This window comes from Pogoniulus pusillus, chromosome 15, assembly GCF_015220805.1.
Source record: "Pogoniulus pusillus isolate bPogPus1 chromosome 15, bPogPus1.pri, whole genome shotgun sequence".
NCBI classification, from domain to species: Eukaryota; Metazoa; Chordata; class Aves; order Piciformes; family Lybiidae; genus Pogoniulus; species Pogoniulus pusillus.
The window spans coordinates 6,812,066-6,828,991 of record NC_087278.1 but is presented as its reverse complement, the minus strand read 5'-3'; the positions used below and the strand labels follow the sequence as shown (position 1 = coordinate 6,828,991).

At 40.5% G+C, this 16,926-nt stretch overlaps 1 protein-coding gene across 2 annotated transcripts in view; it reads right to left on the bottom strand.

Annotated features, from left to right (window-relative positions):
• The window catches only part of LUC7L2 (LUC7 like 2, pre-mRNA splicing factor), a 33,513-nt gene extending 18,171 nt beyond the window's left edge, over nt 1–15,342 (bottom strand). The window contains exons 1-3 of one of the 2 annotated variants that reach the window (XM_064155102.1): nt 14,970–15,071; nt 7,656–7,726; nt 5,883–5,977 (exon numbers count right to left, since the gene is read on the bottom strand). Coding sequence is in view for 1 of the 2 variants with exons in the window: in XM_064155101.1 (XP_064011171.1) it covers nt 5,883–5,977; nt 14,970–15,030 (156 nt within the window). In the remaining variant the exon portion in view is untranslated. Of the gene's footprint in view, nt 1–5,882; nt 5,978–7,655; nt 7,727–14,969 lie in introns of both variants that reach the window. The other variant, XM_064155101.1, reaches the window with a different exon arrangement.
• Between the last annotated feature and the right edge of the window lie 1,584 nt (nt 15,343–16,926).

Genomic DNA, 16,926 nt, shown 5'->3' with positions numbered 1-16,926 from the left:
TTTGTCTGTGCTAGACAGGCAAATAAAGCTACTCAACTTCCCAGAGCTAAGGTTTAGACAACCAGTCTTTCATCCCAAATTATCTCACGTTGTTTAATTGTTTTTGTCATCTCAGCTATAAAATGGATAAAACACCAGAAATACCATTTACATACATTTGGTTTAACCACAACACACAGCCCTGCCTCAATCAAATCACATACCAAAAATAAAAAAGAGAATCACATGAGTTCAGTATGAATAGGCAAGAGCTGGTCAGGGACACTTGGGCAACAGAGAATCTGAAGAGTTAACCTGCAAAGTAAGGGTGCACTCAGCAAATAACTAAACTGCAGACTAAATTCTGATGTGATGCTCTTTCTGGACCAGTTTTCAGATCCTGAGCTACCTAATAGCAAAACGGCCTTTTAGCACTCTTAGAACTACTACACATTCATTTGACATCAGAAATTAGGTTACTGAATTTCTCTGCATGGAGCACAAAAAACACAGAAAACCCAAAGCTACCTAACACAGAGGGCTGATGCTAAGCCAAGTGTGACACAGTAACATGCGCTATAAACACTTCTAAAACCAGCACACACCTTAGGTTTTGGAAGAAGATACTCTTGGTGGTGTTTATGCAGAGAATTCTTTCTAGCTATGAAAATACTCATACCAAAGCAGATCACATTGAGCAGAAGGATTTGGTTTGCTTAGGAAGGTCTGACATTACAGAAAAAATGATACTGGAGGGACCACATCTCTCCCTTTATCAAATTGTCAAGGCAACTACTGGGGTCTGTAAGAGAACATCCTTGCCACTGATTTCTCTCTTTACTTTTCTTTACACACCTCTTTGCTGAGTATTTCTTTGCTTCTGACCAATTTCAAGATTTGTGATAAAGCCTGTCCTTTCTTGTAGGCAATGCATGTTCAGAAGGGGAGACTTAAAGAGAAGCTCTACCATGACCTGACAATAGGTGCTTGTAGCCCAGAAGGCTGTGTCCTAAGATGCATCAAAAGAAGCATGAACACTAGGTCAAGGAAAGGAATTCTACCACTCTGCTCTCATGACACACCACCCAGAGCAGTGCATCCAGGTCTGGGACCTCCAGTGTAAGGATATGGATGTTGTTGAAGCAAGTCCACAGAAGGGCCATGAAGATGATTAAAGGGCTGGAACACCTCTCCTTTGAAGACAGGCCGAGAGAGTTGGGATTATTCAGTTTGGAAAAGCCTCCAGGAAAACCTTATAGCAGCCTTCCAGTACCTAAAGAGGGCACTTACAGGCAAGCTGGAGAGGTTTTTTTACAAGGGCATGTAGTGATAGGACAAGACATAATGGTTTTAAATTAAAAGAAGGTAGGTTTAGATTAGATATAAGAAATTCTTCACCGTGATGGTGGTGAGGCACTGGAATAAGTTGCTGAGAGAAGCTACGCTCCATCTCTGGAATTGTTTAAGGAAAGACTGGCTGGGGCTCTGAGCAACTTGGTCTAGCAGAAGGTGCCCCTGCCCATGGCAGAGAGGTTGAAATGATATGATCTTTATGGTCCTTTCCAACCCAAATCATTCTATGATATAATAGTGATTTATGTCTTCTAACTCCACTAATGGTATTAACTCTTGTAGGACTTCACAACAAATGCTGAGCTGAAGTGTCAGAAATTTCTAAGTTAAAGTCGATGACAACCACTCTAAAGCTCAGGCATCTTCAGAAAAGGAATAAAGGTGTTTCTCCTGTTAATCACATTCTTGCTTTCTGAAGACTTCAAGTCCTTACAACAGATCTTGACTGAAAGAGAAAGCTAGCTTTGGTCTTTCTTATGTTTAAATGAGGTATTTAATTGTTTACATGATATACTGTATATTCAAAGACCAAATATTAATACTGAAATTAGATAATCATACAGGGTGTAACTAAGAACCCCTTAATACAGATTAATTAAACACATTTAAGTGGAATATGGTATAATCAGTTTGCTTCCCTGGCACCAGTCGAAAGAAATGATGTTTCAAGACACTGACATGACCACTTGCTGGTACAGCACAGCACTTCACAATTCACGACTGGGCTGAAGGCTATGAGTTGAGGTAGCTTAAGCAAGCCTGATCTAATTTGATTTGAAAATTTGAAGCAGTTCACACGATCAAATCAGTCCTGAATTGAAAAGCTGAAACCCTTCCAGCAGAATACCTTATTTTTGTAACCCTACAGCAAATAAATCTTTTTAAGCATGAAGATAGTTCCACTGATCCAATGGGACTACTGACAAATAAGCTCCAAATTCAAATACCTTACTAACATCTACCTGCAGATGTCTGAGCTCTCCAAACTTCTCTTCCACAGGTCAAAACAGATCTACACAGTACAGTCGGTGAACCTAAACGGATTCAGCCCACCCCACTGGCAGGTGAATCAAATCTTTCTCCAGGTTCCACTGCCTGGATTTCTTCTGACTTCAGCACAAGCTTTGACACCTAGCTCTGACAAAACCTAAATTTAGATGTCTTAATCTGGATCTGAATTCCATCCCTAATAGGCTTAAAGTTCACTATGTATTAAAGCATGTTGCTAAACCAAAGTCTCAGGCAACACGGTTTTAGTCAGCCAGAGTTCTGAAGAGCTCAGTGCAACAAATTCATGAGATCCTAAGGATATGCCTAACTGCAGGACTAAGCTGATACAATATACTTTTGAGTTCTATATAAGTAAAATGCAAACAATATTCCTCCACAAATATACATAAACAGAAAACCAAAGCTGATCCACTGAGCAGAAAGGAGTTTCTCAATAACAGTTTACAAGACCATATGCTGTATTTGTTTTTCAGAGAAGCACAACCAAGCTAGTAAGAAAGACAAACTGCTGCAGAAGTGATGAACTGCTTGGGCTCCTCCAAGATAGCTAGTGGGTTACCATAAATATTCACAACATTATTACTTTTAACTCTATTATTAAATGTTATTATCTTTAAGTCTTCCCACTTCATAATTTTCATTAGTGCTCAGCCATTAATTCAGAAATACAAAGACAGAAAATACATTTATACATCTTGTGAAACATGCCAAAGACAGCACAGATCTTAGATTCAGAGAATGTTGCTTAATAGGTTTGTACCATTACAGCAGAGTCACCCAACTCCTACATATGTAGCTTCATAATCTAGATAAGCATAAGCAAACACTCATTTATGTTGGTGAAACAGAACTAAAAAAACATGATTTGGAAAAAAACCACAAGCTTATTCCTCCTCACCTAATAATGATTTTTTTTTAACTAAAGAGTGTTAATCCTTTAGGACAAAAAAAAATTGCTAATATTAAGTATTAAATTACTCAAGTCTTACTAGCCAGAGTTTACAAAGCCTTACTAATCTCTTGTAAAATTTTCAAGTTGAAATGAATAAACTCTTTTTAAACCACTGACTTATGCATGTGAACCACTGCCAAGTGATCATTATGAAAACACAGAGCATCAAAACCATGAAAGAATACCATTTAAAAGAACTTTTGTGAGAGGTACTGTCAAAAGCAGGTTCTGAATAGCCACTCTTACACATCACCTCTGTTATCTTACCAATTAGTTTACTATGTGCCTCCCCCAAACTTCAAAACACATTTCAAATAAAAAGATAATCACAGAGCACAACAGACTTGGAATTAAAATTTAATAAACTGAAGGAGTATGCTACAATTTTATCTTTGTTTACACTTTTGCTGTTTGGACTCGCTATTCTACCCATGTTTTCCATGTTGCCCATTATTCTCACTGCCTTTAGAAATAGGCTACAAGAAATCTAAACCCACACTCTCCCTGTCTCTCCCTGAAAAGTGACACAAAATCGTATGCAGGCACTGAGACACCTCTAATGGCTTGACTTAGAATTTTCAAGTCTTCAAAACTAGAAACTAAACAAAAACATGTCCTTAAATAAAACTAAATGGGAATGGAACTGACATCTCCTGACATAAGTAGGTAACAACTGAAGCTCACTGGAGACAACTAGACAGGTCTATCCAGAGCAGTGGGAGAAGAGGGTTACTGATAGAGAATTAATTGCTCTGATAGCAACACCAGGCTGAAGGAATTACTAATTTTCAAAATACAGCTAATTCTTATGACTTTACACTCCTAAGTAAAATACTTAGTTCCTTTAAAGAGAATTTATTGTTCCTTTAAATACAAACTACTCTGAGGAAGCTAGTCACAGAAAAATGCAACAGAAAGCTTAAAGCTATGCTTTGTGACCAATCTAGACCATGGTGGTTTCCTAGTAATCCATACAAACGAGTGAAGGTTGGCATTTGCTTTTTCCCCCACCCCGAGGTATTTGTAATGTTCACCAAAAGATAAGGGTGATAAAGAAACTTGACAAAAATACCTACTTCAAGTGTTCTGGTGAAGTCTGGATGTATCAAAGACTTCACACAGTATTCTTAAAAATAAGCACAAATTGAACCTGACACAAGAAGAGGTAAGAGAAACCTAGACAACAAAGAGAAAGTCTCCAGTCTTCTAGAAAAAGAATACACACGCTACTTTCATCAATACATATTGCAGCTTGAGGAACATGATTTCATTGTCAAGGGAAACCAATTCCTCAGAGTTCTGGGTATCTGCTCATTAAGGAAAAAACCCACACTAAATTAGCAGTGTTTACAGATAATGAGTCATTTAGTTTTGTCTTGCATTATCTGTGAATGTCCTCCTTGGAGTGCTTTTGAAAGACTGGGTGGACTGGAATAGCACAGAAGTCTGCATCATCTTGCACATGGGAACAGTAACAGGCAGTTCATAAGCACTGCGTAGATTACTTTATGACAAAAAAAACAAAAAAGGGAATTTATGTCCAGTGTTTTACTGATAATCTAGTCAATGGAGAGATTTAACCTCATAAAATATTCCACAGAATTCATTCCTTCAGAAATGCAAGATTCTGGGTTTCCATTTAAAAAATTTGTTACCTACAGACACTAAACACAAAGATGCAACAATTTTTTCCTATCAAAATTCTGGAAGAAACTCTATCGTGATTTTTCAAATCAAAAATAAAACTGTTTAGTTACACTACAGGCTTCTTGCACTTCTAAAAACTGCTACAGAAAGAGAAGGTCTATTTCTTGAGACCCAAGTCTAGCTAAACAGCAGGACATTACATGGGTCAGAAAATTAATAATGCTTCAAATAATTCTTGGGACAGGTTTTTCAGCACTTAATTTCCTCTTTGCCACATTACCAAGATAATTTGCCAACACGGATAAGAAAAGGTATTTAAGCACAGCATTAAAAGTGGTAGGCACACAAGACTGTGTATCATCATATTGCATCTCTCTGCTCTTATTATTCTATCACCACAGAACATGAGGTTAAACCATCAACGCAACCTAACTCACTTATTAAAGATTCATCTACTTTAATTAGCATCACAAGGTAAAGCATAGGTGCACTGACAGAATGACTGGCTTGTGTTTAAGCCTCTTGTTTGCTACACTCAGAGAAGCCTCTATGAGAGACAACAGAAAAGTCCAAGTTAAACTTCTAATACACTACAAATGGAGATTTTCAAATTGTCTTAGAATCTGTGAAAATGGCATGATAATTGGATATTGTACAATAAGTGCCACTATCATGTTATAGCTCAGCTTATAGAAGCTGAACTTTCAATTGTTTTCATTTGAAGTACTTCTGAAGAAAAGTTACCTCTCTTCACTTAGCTAGAGTACAATTCACATAAGTGATTTTATGCTGAATTTGTAAATGTTTATAGAGGTTCCTCTAAGCTACCAGTAAGCACTAGACAGATACTTGCTGAAAATTGTGCAATTAAAACAGATACAATCAAGAAATAGAATTTTTACATTCCTATCTAAACGAAGTATAAGATTTGGCAACATACAGTTCCAGAGAGCACGTCGTGAGGACAGCAGTTGAGAAGGTGGCTCTTGCACACTCTGTCATCACTGAATTTGATTCGCTGACGGGTTGTGTCACCTGCAATATAGAAATAAGCACATTCCAGGTTAGAAATCTGGGGAAGCCAGATATGTTCTGCAGGTTACATGCAAAGCATTAATATTGCCCTGCCATACAGTGAAGGTCTATACAAACTAGAACTTAAAACACTGTATACTTCTTTGACAGTTAACACCAAAACCACAAATACATGTTTTAATGCTCTATGCTATTTAAAAATCCCCTCACGCTTCCCTTTCAAAAAATGCAGTGTGAAAAGTGCTTGAAACCAGGAAGACAGTATTAGCTTAAAAACACTTTGCTATGACAGCGTTTGTTAAATGAGCTATGTAATATTCTATTCAGATTTTGCATGAAAGAGTGATGTATTTGTATGCAATAATTAGCATATAAAAGCAACCTCACATACACAAAATTATACACATTGAGTCCTTTACTTAATCCCACCTGATAGTCAGTTTATGATTTTGCTTCTGGATGCAGTGCACCCTCTTACTTCTGATGGGAGTCGCATAAAGAGTTGGCAGAAGAATGACTTTAAATGCTTACAAACCTGAAAAAAGTCAGTCAAAATATGGACATAGCCTATATGCAAAATAATTTTACAGATGTTTGCATATCTCCATGTCATAACCCTTTTTTATTCTTTTCTACACGCTGTTTGTTGGGCTGGGAACATCTTAATTACCTCTTCATCACGGCAGATTGTAATTCTTGCATCAGCAGAAACATCAACTTGCCCACACGCTGAGGTCCAATTTTAAGTTAAAGCAACCCCATATGGAGCAAGACCTGAAGTCTTCAGTACAAAGTAACCAGCTGGTATATCGGGGATAAGGATGGGGGAGATGTTTTCCTTTGAGTAATAACATAATTGTCACTATTTGAGATTCAGAAGAGAGATCACTACTATGACTCTCTCATTAAGACGCAGGCATGATAAACCACCTTCATTTCTCTCAGGAGGTATCTTTTTTTTTTCTTTTTTTAAACATAACTTCAGAGCTCTAGTCATTGAAAACCTACTGGTGAATTACTGAAGCACAGAGGGCTGCTAGGATTAAAAAAGGATATACAAGGTCAGGCAGCAGCCTCTTCCATTTAATCAAATCTTTTAAGCTTGTAAATAATGTTTCACAGTTACTAAAAGATTTTTTGTGGCTTCAAGATCTGAAACACAGAAATTTTGGAATCTATTAAACAAGTCAAGAAGCCAAAGTCATTATTGATGTAACTAGAAGAGTGGAATAAAAACACTTTTATTAGTCAACCTTTTCTTACTATTACACAATCATACTTTAAAATATCAGTCCTATGCATAGGATGCTAATATATAACATTGTCAGATGGACCAAGTTTCAGATTATTAAGCAAACAAAAGTTTCCAAAACCACCATATGCTTAATTTGCCTAAAGGATGGAACAGTTACAACCTGCAATTCACAGGCTAAAGGCAGCTTCAAAAGCAGTTCAACAATAGGTTTTCTAGAGGATGACCTTACCGCTTAATTATACTTACACTACTAAAAATTTAGAGCAATCCCTCAATAATCATGCCTGCTACTGCAGCAAAGAGCTTTTCTTTGCCCTTTTTTTTTTTGATCTTTTCTTTTTAGGTGGATCCATATTTTTTTAAACACATAACTGCGTTTGTTCCACATTCATTAACACATCTGAAAAGTTATTGATAACTCACGGCTCGGCGAATGCGGGGCCTTTCTGACACTCCCTTGCAGATTGATGTAGGCAGGCAAAGATACATTGAACCTTTATAAATAAAACAAGGGGCCAGATTGTTCAGTTTGTATAGAATAATAGACTCTGCCAGCAATTTTAACACAGCATCTAGAAATACACGTTGACTGTAAAGACCCTTCTATATAAAAACACAAGAACAAAATCAAGAAAGTATTTTCAAAAATACTAATAGCCTAATAGCACTAACCTAGGAGTCAAGGAGTTACCAAGAGCAGAAAATTACTGAAAGCCTCATGGTTCCCTAGGTTAAGTTGGCAAGCAGTATTTTCATAGACATTACTTCGACATCTAGAAGTAGTTTTTTTCCAGACGTCTAGCACAACTAGTAACTGATGCCACAGCTGTTTTTTTCATCTAAGTCACTAGCATGGTAACCAAACTGAGATAAGACAATATATGAGGAAAACAAAAAAACCCAAACATAGCAGAAACTGATTACTGACAACCTCAAGAACACGTTCCACATTTACATCTGAAATGTTTACTCCTTCTGCACTGTGCCTTTGGTCTAGTATTTAAGATACTTTGAGAAACGTTCCAGTACACAGAACATTCAATATTGACCTTTTCCTTCCTATGAAAAGCAGTTTCAAACATTTGTACTTTTTAATCTTCTGTTTCAGAAGTAAAAAAATTTTAAAAATGTGTCCTATACTATGTCTTAACAATGACTGCAGGTTGCATCCCTCTAGTAGTACATTCCTGAGTCTGACAGCCTCAGAAAAGAACGCTTACATTTTTGTGAGTTCAAATACCCCTAAATAGTTCAGACTGCTTGGCTGATGCTGACCTATAGATGAACTGCCTTGTGCAGATGAAGGCCGCGGGTCTACACAGGTTACTGGGAGAAGTGGGAAGGGAGGCAGAATAAGGTCTACAGATCCACTACACATCTTTTGCAAGTGCTAAGAATTCAGACAACTTGAGGAGATGGACTCTTACGCCAAGGACTTTAACAGTGTTAGATCAACCAGGATGCTATTTCTCTTGGTTGAACTTAACATGATATGATTTGTGCAGTCAAAGAATTGAGTGAACACGAAATGTTTGTGAACACTGAAAAAAGGCTTTATATATTCTGAACATGAAAATGATACACAAACATCACAAAGCTGCAGCCACCTGAATTTTAGAAGTATCCTTTAACGGTTATAAAGGTGACAATTACTGATATTCCATACCTTATTACAAGATTTTTTAAAAATAGGTAAATAATTAAATTAGCTCAGAATAGCAACATATTTAACTGCCTCTGAAGAACAGACTATTCAACTATTAGATCTTTAGGACTCATGCTCATTTAAGAAATCAAAGTAAGTTACCAAAGCATGAGAGGAGTCAACATCTATTACTATAAGCCACTCTTGTGTTTACAATTAAAATTTCCCCATTCAAATATATATTTTAATTGATGAAATTTATATGGAGATACAAGAAAAAAAATCCTCAAGAGGTAGCACCTTCACTTTTACTTGAAGTACCTGGCTCAAACCACATTTCTGCAAGAGATCACTTGCCAGATGAACTTTGAAACCTAACTGAAACCATTCAAGTAAAAAAGCCAAACATGAAGGAAATTTCTACACTTGCACACCTCTTTATAAGCATAAGGACACTGCACAATAGAGATGACAGCAGTAATGTAAGCTTTCTAAACAAGTTTTTCTACCTTGTATTAAACAAGCTGACTACAAAAGTAACATCAATATTCAAGACCAATGCATACTGCTGATTAAGGAACATCTATAAGTAAAGACTGCAATATGCACCTGTACTGTACAATTAATTTTGATCTCCCAAGTCTAACCTATTAACAAGCCTCCACAATGTAATTCCTGGTTAGTATAAACTCAAACCAGCAGAATGAATACTTATGTACTAACAATACATAGCACTATAATATGCTTATTACAATGACCTATTTGATTCAGCATCTCTTACTAGTCTGACGTATCCTAATACACTCACAATTCCAGAGTATTGTTGAGGATTACCCTTTATAATCCAACTGTAACCTCTAACTGCAAACTAGTGGTGCAATCCATGCAAAGACAACAACATGCATTTTTATTCCAGTACTGTTGCCTTCCTGTATTAAGCTACACCAACCAAAATCAGTTAACTTTCCACTCAAATTTTGAAGCATGAGTCCTCAGCACGTTGGCAAGAGTCTGAGAGCTTTACTTTCAAACAGCTACTGAGACTGGATGAAATATCAGGTTAAAGACTGCATATCAAATTCCATCAGCAGAGCAAGCTCTGTTCGACTACTATTCAACATCATTATTTAATTGAGGGTTATGCAGCCACAGAAGATCCTGTTCCTGCTACATGCTGAACAAGCAGCTAACTCTGATGTTCTTGTCATGAATGCTGGATTTACCTTTACCACAACACCTTTACAGCAATATATTTCTAAGCAAGACTGCTTCTGGTTTACAGCATAACTGAATCAATACTTGTGAATGAAGAATGTAAGAATTTAACAAAGCCAGCAAATAGATACAATTAAATCAAACTAATCATCACTCTTAAAGACTTCTGATCACTACTGACTGATAAATAAAGAATATTTTAATGAAGCTTTTTGTGTTGCTACTACTATCAGATTTTTGAGCTGTTATCAGTTCAGGATTTTTGGCAGTCTTTGCAGGTATTTATGTATACAAGATACTTTTTTCTGCCTTTACTTTGCAGTTGTATTTGAAAGAAGAGCTCTCAGAGGAGGCTCCTGGTCCTGTAACCTGACTCTTGGGCTGAAGCTACTCCAATGGCTAGCAGTCCTCCAGTAATGGACAACATATCAGAATGTCAAAAGCACATACTAACTTTCACCTCCACAATGGGAAACAAAATCTACTTACCCTGAAAACACCAACATTAACACACCATCTATCCTTAAGTACACAGATGACTCTTTCATAATCCCGTATGGGAATAAAGAAACGAAAAAATGCATTCCAAGTTCTAGGTTGCACCTCTGTTACCATATAAGGTAAGTCACCAAACAGGACGGCCAAGATAAGCATAGGGGAGTCATTTCAACTCCTCCCAAACAAAGAGGGGAGAAAAGTCACACATTAATCGCTACCAAGGATAACTGAAGCAGTTAGGGTAAAACAGAAAAACTGATTAAGACATTTATAGATGCAAAAAGCATTTTAAGTTTCAATGAGAGACAATGACCTAGAACAAGAAACGTGCTTTGACAGCAACAGTTAAAGAACCGAGTTAAAGACTCCAAACAGCAATTCAGCTTGAAAAGCCAGCAGGTGAAGCAAAACAGGTGATGACTGCCACTTCATACATACTGGTTCTGTACATCTAAAGGATCCAAAGACTTCGCTTTTAGTCACATAGCATAGTATTTGTTAGGATGCTTGGGAGAACCTTTTCATGACCACAGGTTAAGTCTCAGAAGCACACACAGATTTATCTGTTGCTTTAAAATTAAAGTAATTAACTTTGCTAGTTTTTCATACTTCTAGATGATAATTTTTATGCCTATAGAAAATTGCCAGCACACCAAAAAGTATCTAGAACACCAACACAAACCCATCACATTTCTTTGCAATAATCAATTCCTAAGTCTCAAGATGTTGCATTGTTCCAGGGCCATTCAGACTTGCTCAGTGTCTGCATCACTGTCAGAAGTTAGAATCCTGCTCCACCGTCTGCATCTGATTCCCCACGACTCCAGCCCTCACCCAGCAAGGCAGAACAGGTACCTGATCCGGCAGAAAATGAATCAGTTGAGCAAGATAAACTGACTTAAGATAAAACAAGATCCTTACAATCAGGCCTTTTAAAGAAAACTTTGCAGTTTCTGATCATTTTATCTACATTCTGAATAAACCTATCAATATTATTTTTTAGTATTTCACTCACTTTGTAAATTACTTGATTTAAACCAGCTATGATCCTATTTGCAAGACATGGTCCATATCCAACCATGTTTTCCATTTCTTGCCAGGGAAGCATACAAGACAAGATGAAGTTATGCATACTTAAGGTAAAAAAATCCAAACCACTTGGTTTTAAATAATGTTCTTTTCCAAGTGCATAACAGAACCGTATCTACAGAATGTTCTCATTGTACAGACATTAATAATACAACTTTAGACAACCTTCATGAATTCTAGAAACTGCGACTCACTAGGAACTCCTGAAGTGCATCTGCCAAGTCACTTCTGCCTCATTTCTGGCAGGTGTCTGTTACATGAGCAAAGGCAAGCAAGGATCAGCAGGGTGCTGGGCCAGGCAGCTGGCAACGGGTTACCTGAATCTCATGCCCTGGCAGGAACTACACAGCAGTTTATCACACACTGCACGATGCCATGTGACTACAAGTGCATCTATCCCACTGCCAAAATTCAGACAAGGGAGGAAACAGGTTGCCAGAGCAAGTCACAAAGCTCTCAATTCTCCCTGTCTGCAAACACAGGATCCTCTGGGAAGGGATACAGCAAGCAGGCCCAAGCCACGTACCTAGTTTTAAGACAGTCATGCACGGGGCTGAAATGAGCAGCTTCTTTACTAACACAGTTTATTTTTCATAAATATTCTTGCAACTCAGTTTTCTGAATCAATTTGATCAATACAGAACTGTACTTTCTAGGTGTTCTCTGAGCTTAACAGCAAATCCATAAAAACATTTAATAACTAGGTCCCCTGAGCTCCATTCTGGCCCCAGGGATAACAGCTATAATAATATGCACAAACTTCCACAAATTACAGCCTACAGCTCATCTCCTAAAATCCATGTCTGAGTTTCTCAATATTGCATTTTCAGGTCACATTCACGTTCTCTACAAACGATGCTGTATAAGGTCCAAAACAGTAATACAGGCTACATATTAAGGCACCACCACTAGCTTTGAATTTACATCCAAGTTTGTTTTATTACCACTGAAGAAATTGAATGTTTGATTTACCTTTTCTAACATAGGTAATTTTAAACTTGCAAATTCTAGGCTCCTTAAAAAAGGCAAGACAAGACAAAACACAAACCCTCAACCCCCTAAATTGTGTAAAGTAAAAATTCTGCTCATTGGAAAAATCAGAAAGCACTTTGGTCGATTCTGAACAATGTAAAACACAAACATCACCCAAGAGAGATTATTTTTTTAGAAACACTTTAAACTCTCTTGTGTTGCCAGGCAGAGAAAAATCAAAGGCACTGAGGACAAGCATTGAAATGAGAGCTATGCTCTACCATGTTTAAAAACTGCTGCATTCCAATAAAAAGCTGCATTTTCATATTACTAGAAATAGAATATTTGTCAAAGGTGATGGGAACACGAAAAGCCAACAACCTCAAACCCTACTACTCTCAAGGTTAGTGATATTTCAATGACCTTGAGGCTGGCCTTGAGCTTAGTAAGTACCAGCTCTGCAGAAAAGGATGACTTTCAGTCCCAGTGCATGCTTCTGTTTAAATAATGCTTCACTGGATTTACATTTTTTTAAGAAATAGTGTTATACTCAGATCCTCAATTCCTCACTTAATCCAAGAATGGAAGCCGGCTTCACAGTCTTTTCTCCTGACCCTTCCCCATCCTGTCAATGTCTTTTAAATGCTTCCTCCCTAGACAGTTTCTAAACAGTTCAGCACATGTAGTTTGGGAATTACAGGGTAGATGAAAGCAGGTAATTCAGTTATCAATAAAGTAACTGCATTCTCACAAAATTATTCTAGTCTGAAATTGCTTTTTCTGGTTTAGATCTTAAGTCACTTAGCTTTTTTAAGCAGCTGTCACAAGTTAATCACACTCCTCTCCCACCACTCAACTGAAAATGCATTCATAAATTGAATTAGCTCCTCCCCGCCCCCACCTTCTGTGTAGTCTTAGGTAACTCTGAGACAGCGACCTAGGTGCCAACACTGGGAAAACTTGAGTTTCATAAGCACAATGTTTTATTTTGCCAAGCACTTGCAACACGTGCAAACACAACAGGAAGCAAAAAAAAAAATCTTCGAGAGTAAGACAAAACCACCCTAAACAGAGATCCTGTATGATGACTACTCACTAACCAGACTTGCCCTGCAGAACAGTACTTTTCCAGTAAGAGTACCATGCTCCTATTTAGAACAACTCTAAGCACTTAGCCGAAAACATTCATAAGTCACTGAGTATGTAGGAATTACTGACGTCTCTTTAAAATCTCAGGTTATGCTAAAAACGCTGCCACATCGTGTCACCCCGGTACCGACTGAAAACCGACACGTGCCAGTTCATACATCCTACTCGGCGCATGGGAAAACGAAGCTTCAAACAGCACATCTGCAAGAGTGTGTACAAGACACAGAACATTTACATCATCTCTAATTGCTATCTGCCCTCGGGTGCTGTATTCTCTTGTTTATAAATAAAATACCATAGAGTGTAACACAGGCTGCTCTTTTCTAGCAGCTCCCAAACTATCCAGAGTTATGGGTGACTGCCAGTTCAAACTTTCATGTTGATCGCCATGCACTCTGACAAAAATTCTGAGCAGCTTTACACAGTGCTGATCGTCAGTTCAATACGTGACCGCAGAGTGATCTGAGACCTGCCAGTACATCTAGTATCTCTCTCTCGGGATTACTGCCTCTAGACGTGAAACTTTTAGTTATATTTGGGGCTAGTTTGTTTTTAAGAGTTCATCCACTTGAGTAAACTACACTCTTCCTTCCAGAAAGCAACAGCCGTACCCACCTGCTAACTGAAGTAATGGCTTGGGTCATGCTTTAGACAAAGCTGTAATAATGCGCACATACAAAAAAAATCAAACCCTCTCTGCTCTGAAGCGGCTGTTGGTTTGCGGGATTTTTTTGTTGTTTTCCCCTCCCCGATGTGAATCTATCAAACTGCCGTCTCCCTCAGACGTGAGCAGCACGGAAAGGCATCGCGGGCGCGCCTTTAGCGACGCAGTTCCGCTGTGAGCCCCGGGCATCGCGGGGAGCGGACCTCAAATAGATAAAACGGCAGCACGGCCTCTGCCCGGTCAACAGCTAGTGCTGGCAGCTCCGCGGGGTGAGGCGACGCCCGGCTCGCCCGAGCCCCAGGGGCCGTGGTGCCGAAAGCCCCCGCCCTGACGCTGACCTATGGCCTCGTCAGGCCCAGACCCACGGTGGAATGGGCGGGCAGAGAGCGGGCCCCAGGCCTACCAGTCACGTCGAACGGTGACCGCTCGGTACCACCGTGACCTCGGGGGCTTCAGCGGCTCCGCCCCCTCCTCCCCTCCCCCACCCCGGCCGGGGGACACTTACCGTCCCGGGACGTGCCCATAAGCTGGTCCAGCATGGCGCGCATCTGAGCCTGCGCCGACATCTTGAGCGCGCGGGGTGCCGGCCCGGCCCGGCCGAGTCACGCCGATAGCGGCCTACAGGGCCTGCGGCCCGGCGCGGCGCTCAGCCCTCCCCCTCGCGTCACTGGCGGGCCCCGGGCGGAGCCGCTCCCCCGACGCCGCGGGGGAGGGAGAAGAAGCGGGCGCTGCCTGTCTGGCGCTCCCGGTGGAAAGCGGAGCGGGAACCCTGCCTGGCGCCTGCCCTGGTGTCGCCGTCGCCGCCACCTCGCTTCCCCTCCCCCCTCCGCTCCGCTCGCTTCCTCTCACGCCTGCCACGCGCGCGCGCGCCAGCGGTAACGGAAACCCGCACGCACGCGCACTGAGCCCCCCGCCCGCTCCGCGACGTCAGCGCGGGCAGGCCTCGGCGCCCGCTGATTGGGCACCGCGCACGGCGTTCGGCTGTGACGCACCCCGCGGGGAGGCTCTCGATTGGGCCGCCGAGCCGTTCGCCAGGCCGAGCCCGGGGGTGCGCTGATTGGCTGCGCTGTCCCGCGTAGCCGCTGTGACGGTTTGGGCCGCGGCGCGTCTGCCCGTCGGGAGCGGCACACGGACGCCGTAAATGCGGTCCAGGAGCGGACTGAGAGGGCTTCCGACCCGCGAGCAGAAGTGAAGCATCGCCCGGGCTAGTGCGTTTGTCTGTGTTCTTGTCCCTGCGAGGGGAAACCCAACCAGAACGGTTTCACGAGGGTTGATTCTAACGACTCCCAATACGTGGCTAAGCTGAAATTAATGCGGAGCAGGAGGCAAAGCTAAGCTGAAACTAATGCGGAGCAGGAGGCAAAGCTAGGCGAGTCCCTCCGAGCCCAGCAGCCCGGCCCTTAGCCCCGGAAGGGGTGCGTCTCTTCATGGGGGCGCTCGCTGAGCGACAGGAGCCATTATTAAACGCCTGATGGGCGCACGCATCTGGGCCAGGCGGAGGCAGGGGTGAATGGGTGCGTGCGCCTGAGTTAGTGCCGATAGAATGTGCTTTTTAAAGACAACTCTATCTCGCTGACGCTCAGAACCATTTTCATGTCTCCATTCTTCTCTCAAGCTGTCCAAGCGCAATTATGGTTGCACTAGTAACGCACCTGCTATTTAGAGGAGCTCCTTTAAAACCAAAGTCAGTGATGTGCTACTGCTAGTTCAACTTGCAGAGTGCCAAAATTCGGTCTCGAGTATTTTCGATCTATAAACAATGCCTGCGATTTGTGAATATCTTTAACCATCGCGTTGCCATCTAGTGCCCAAAGGCCGTCAGTAACACAAAAATCGATTCTAATCGTCCACGACCAGGACGTAGTAGTGCTCGACCTTTAAGGTTAGTTTAATATGCAAGAGAGCACCTATTTGTGGCCAAAATGCAAGCGTTTGTTTGTTTTTCCCAGAACTGGTTTCAGTGAGATGCTCTTCTGGAGCAATACGCTACAGACTTTTGATGGAGCAACCTTTAGTCCATCTGGAAAGCAGACTGCAGAATGTGACAGCTGTATTAACTAACTCAGAACAAGATACATGCCAGCTATTCTCAGGGTATAGCGACTTCCTCTAACTTCCACCTGCTGAGCTGTGAAGAGGTTACTATTTTCCCACCTGTGATAGCAATAATTTTCTGAAAGGACACTACTGTTTAACAAGTGAGATGCTGCAAGAGTTGCAAACCAGACTTTTGGCCTCTAGAACCTTAAAAGTTGTCGTTCACATCTCCTCATCGTACCTAAGTATTCAAAATCTCTTCAGTTTTAAAAATCTATTGTCTCCATTCATTGTATTTTGAGAATTAAAATATCAAGTTTTAAATGCAGGGGAAAGAATATATATAGATTTAGATTAAATAATTGTCTTTGCAATGCCTTTTTTGACAGAACACTTTGTTTTCCCTGGTATGAAAAAAGAAACAA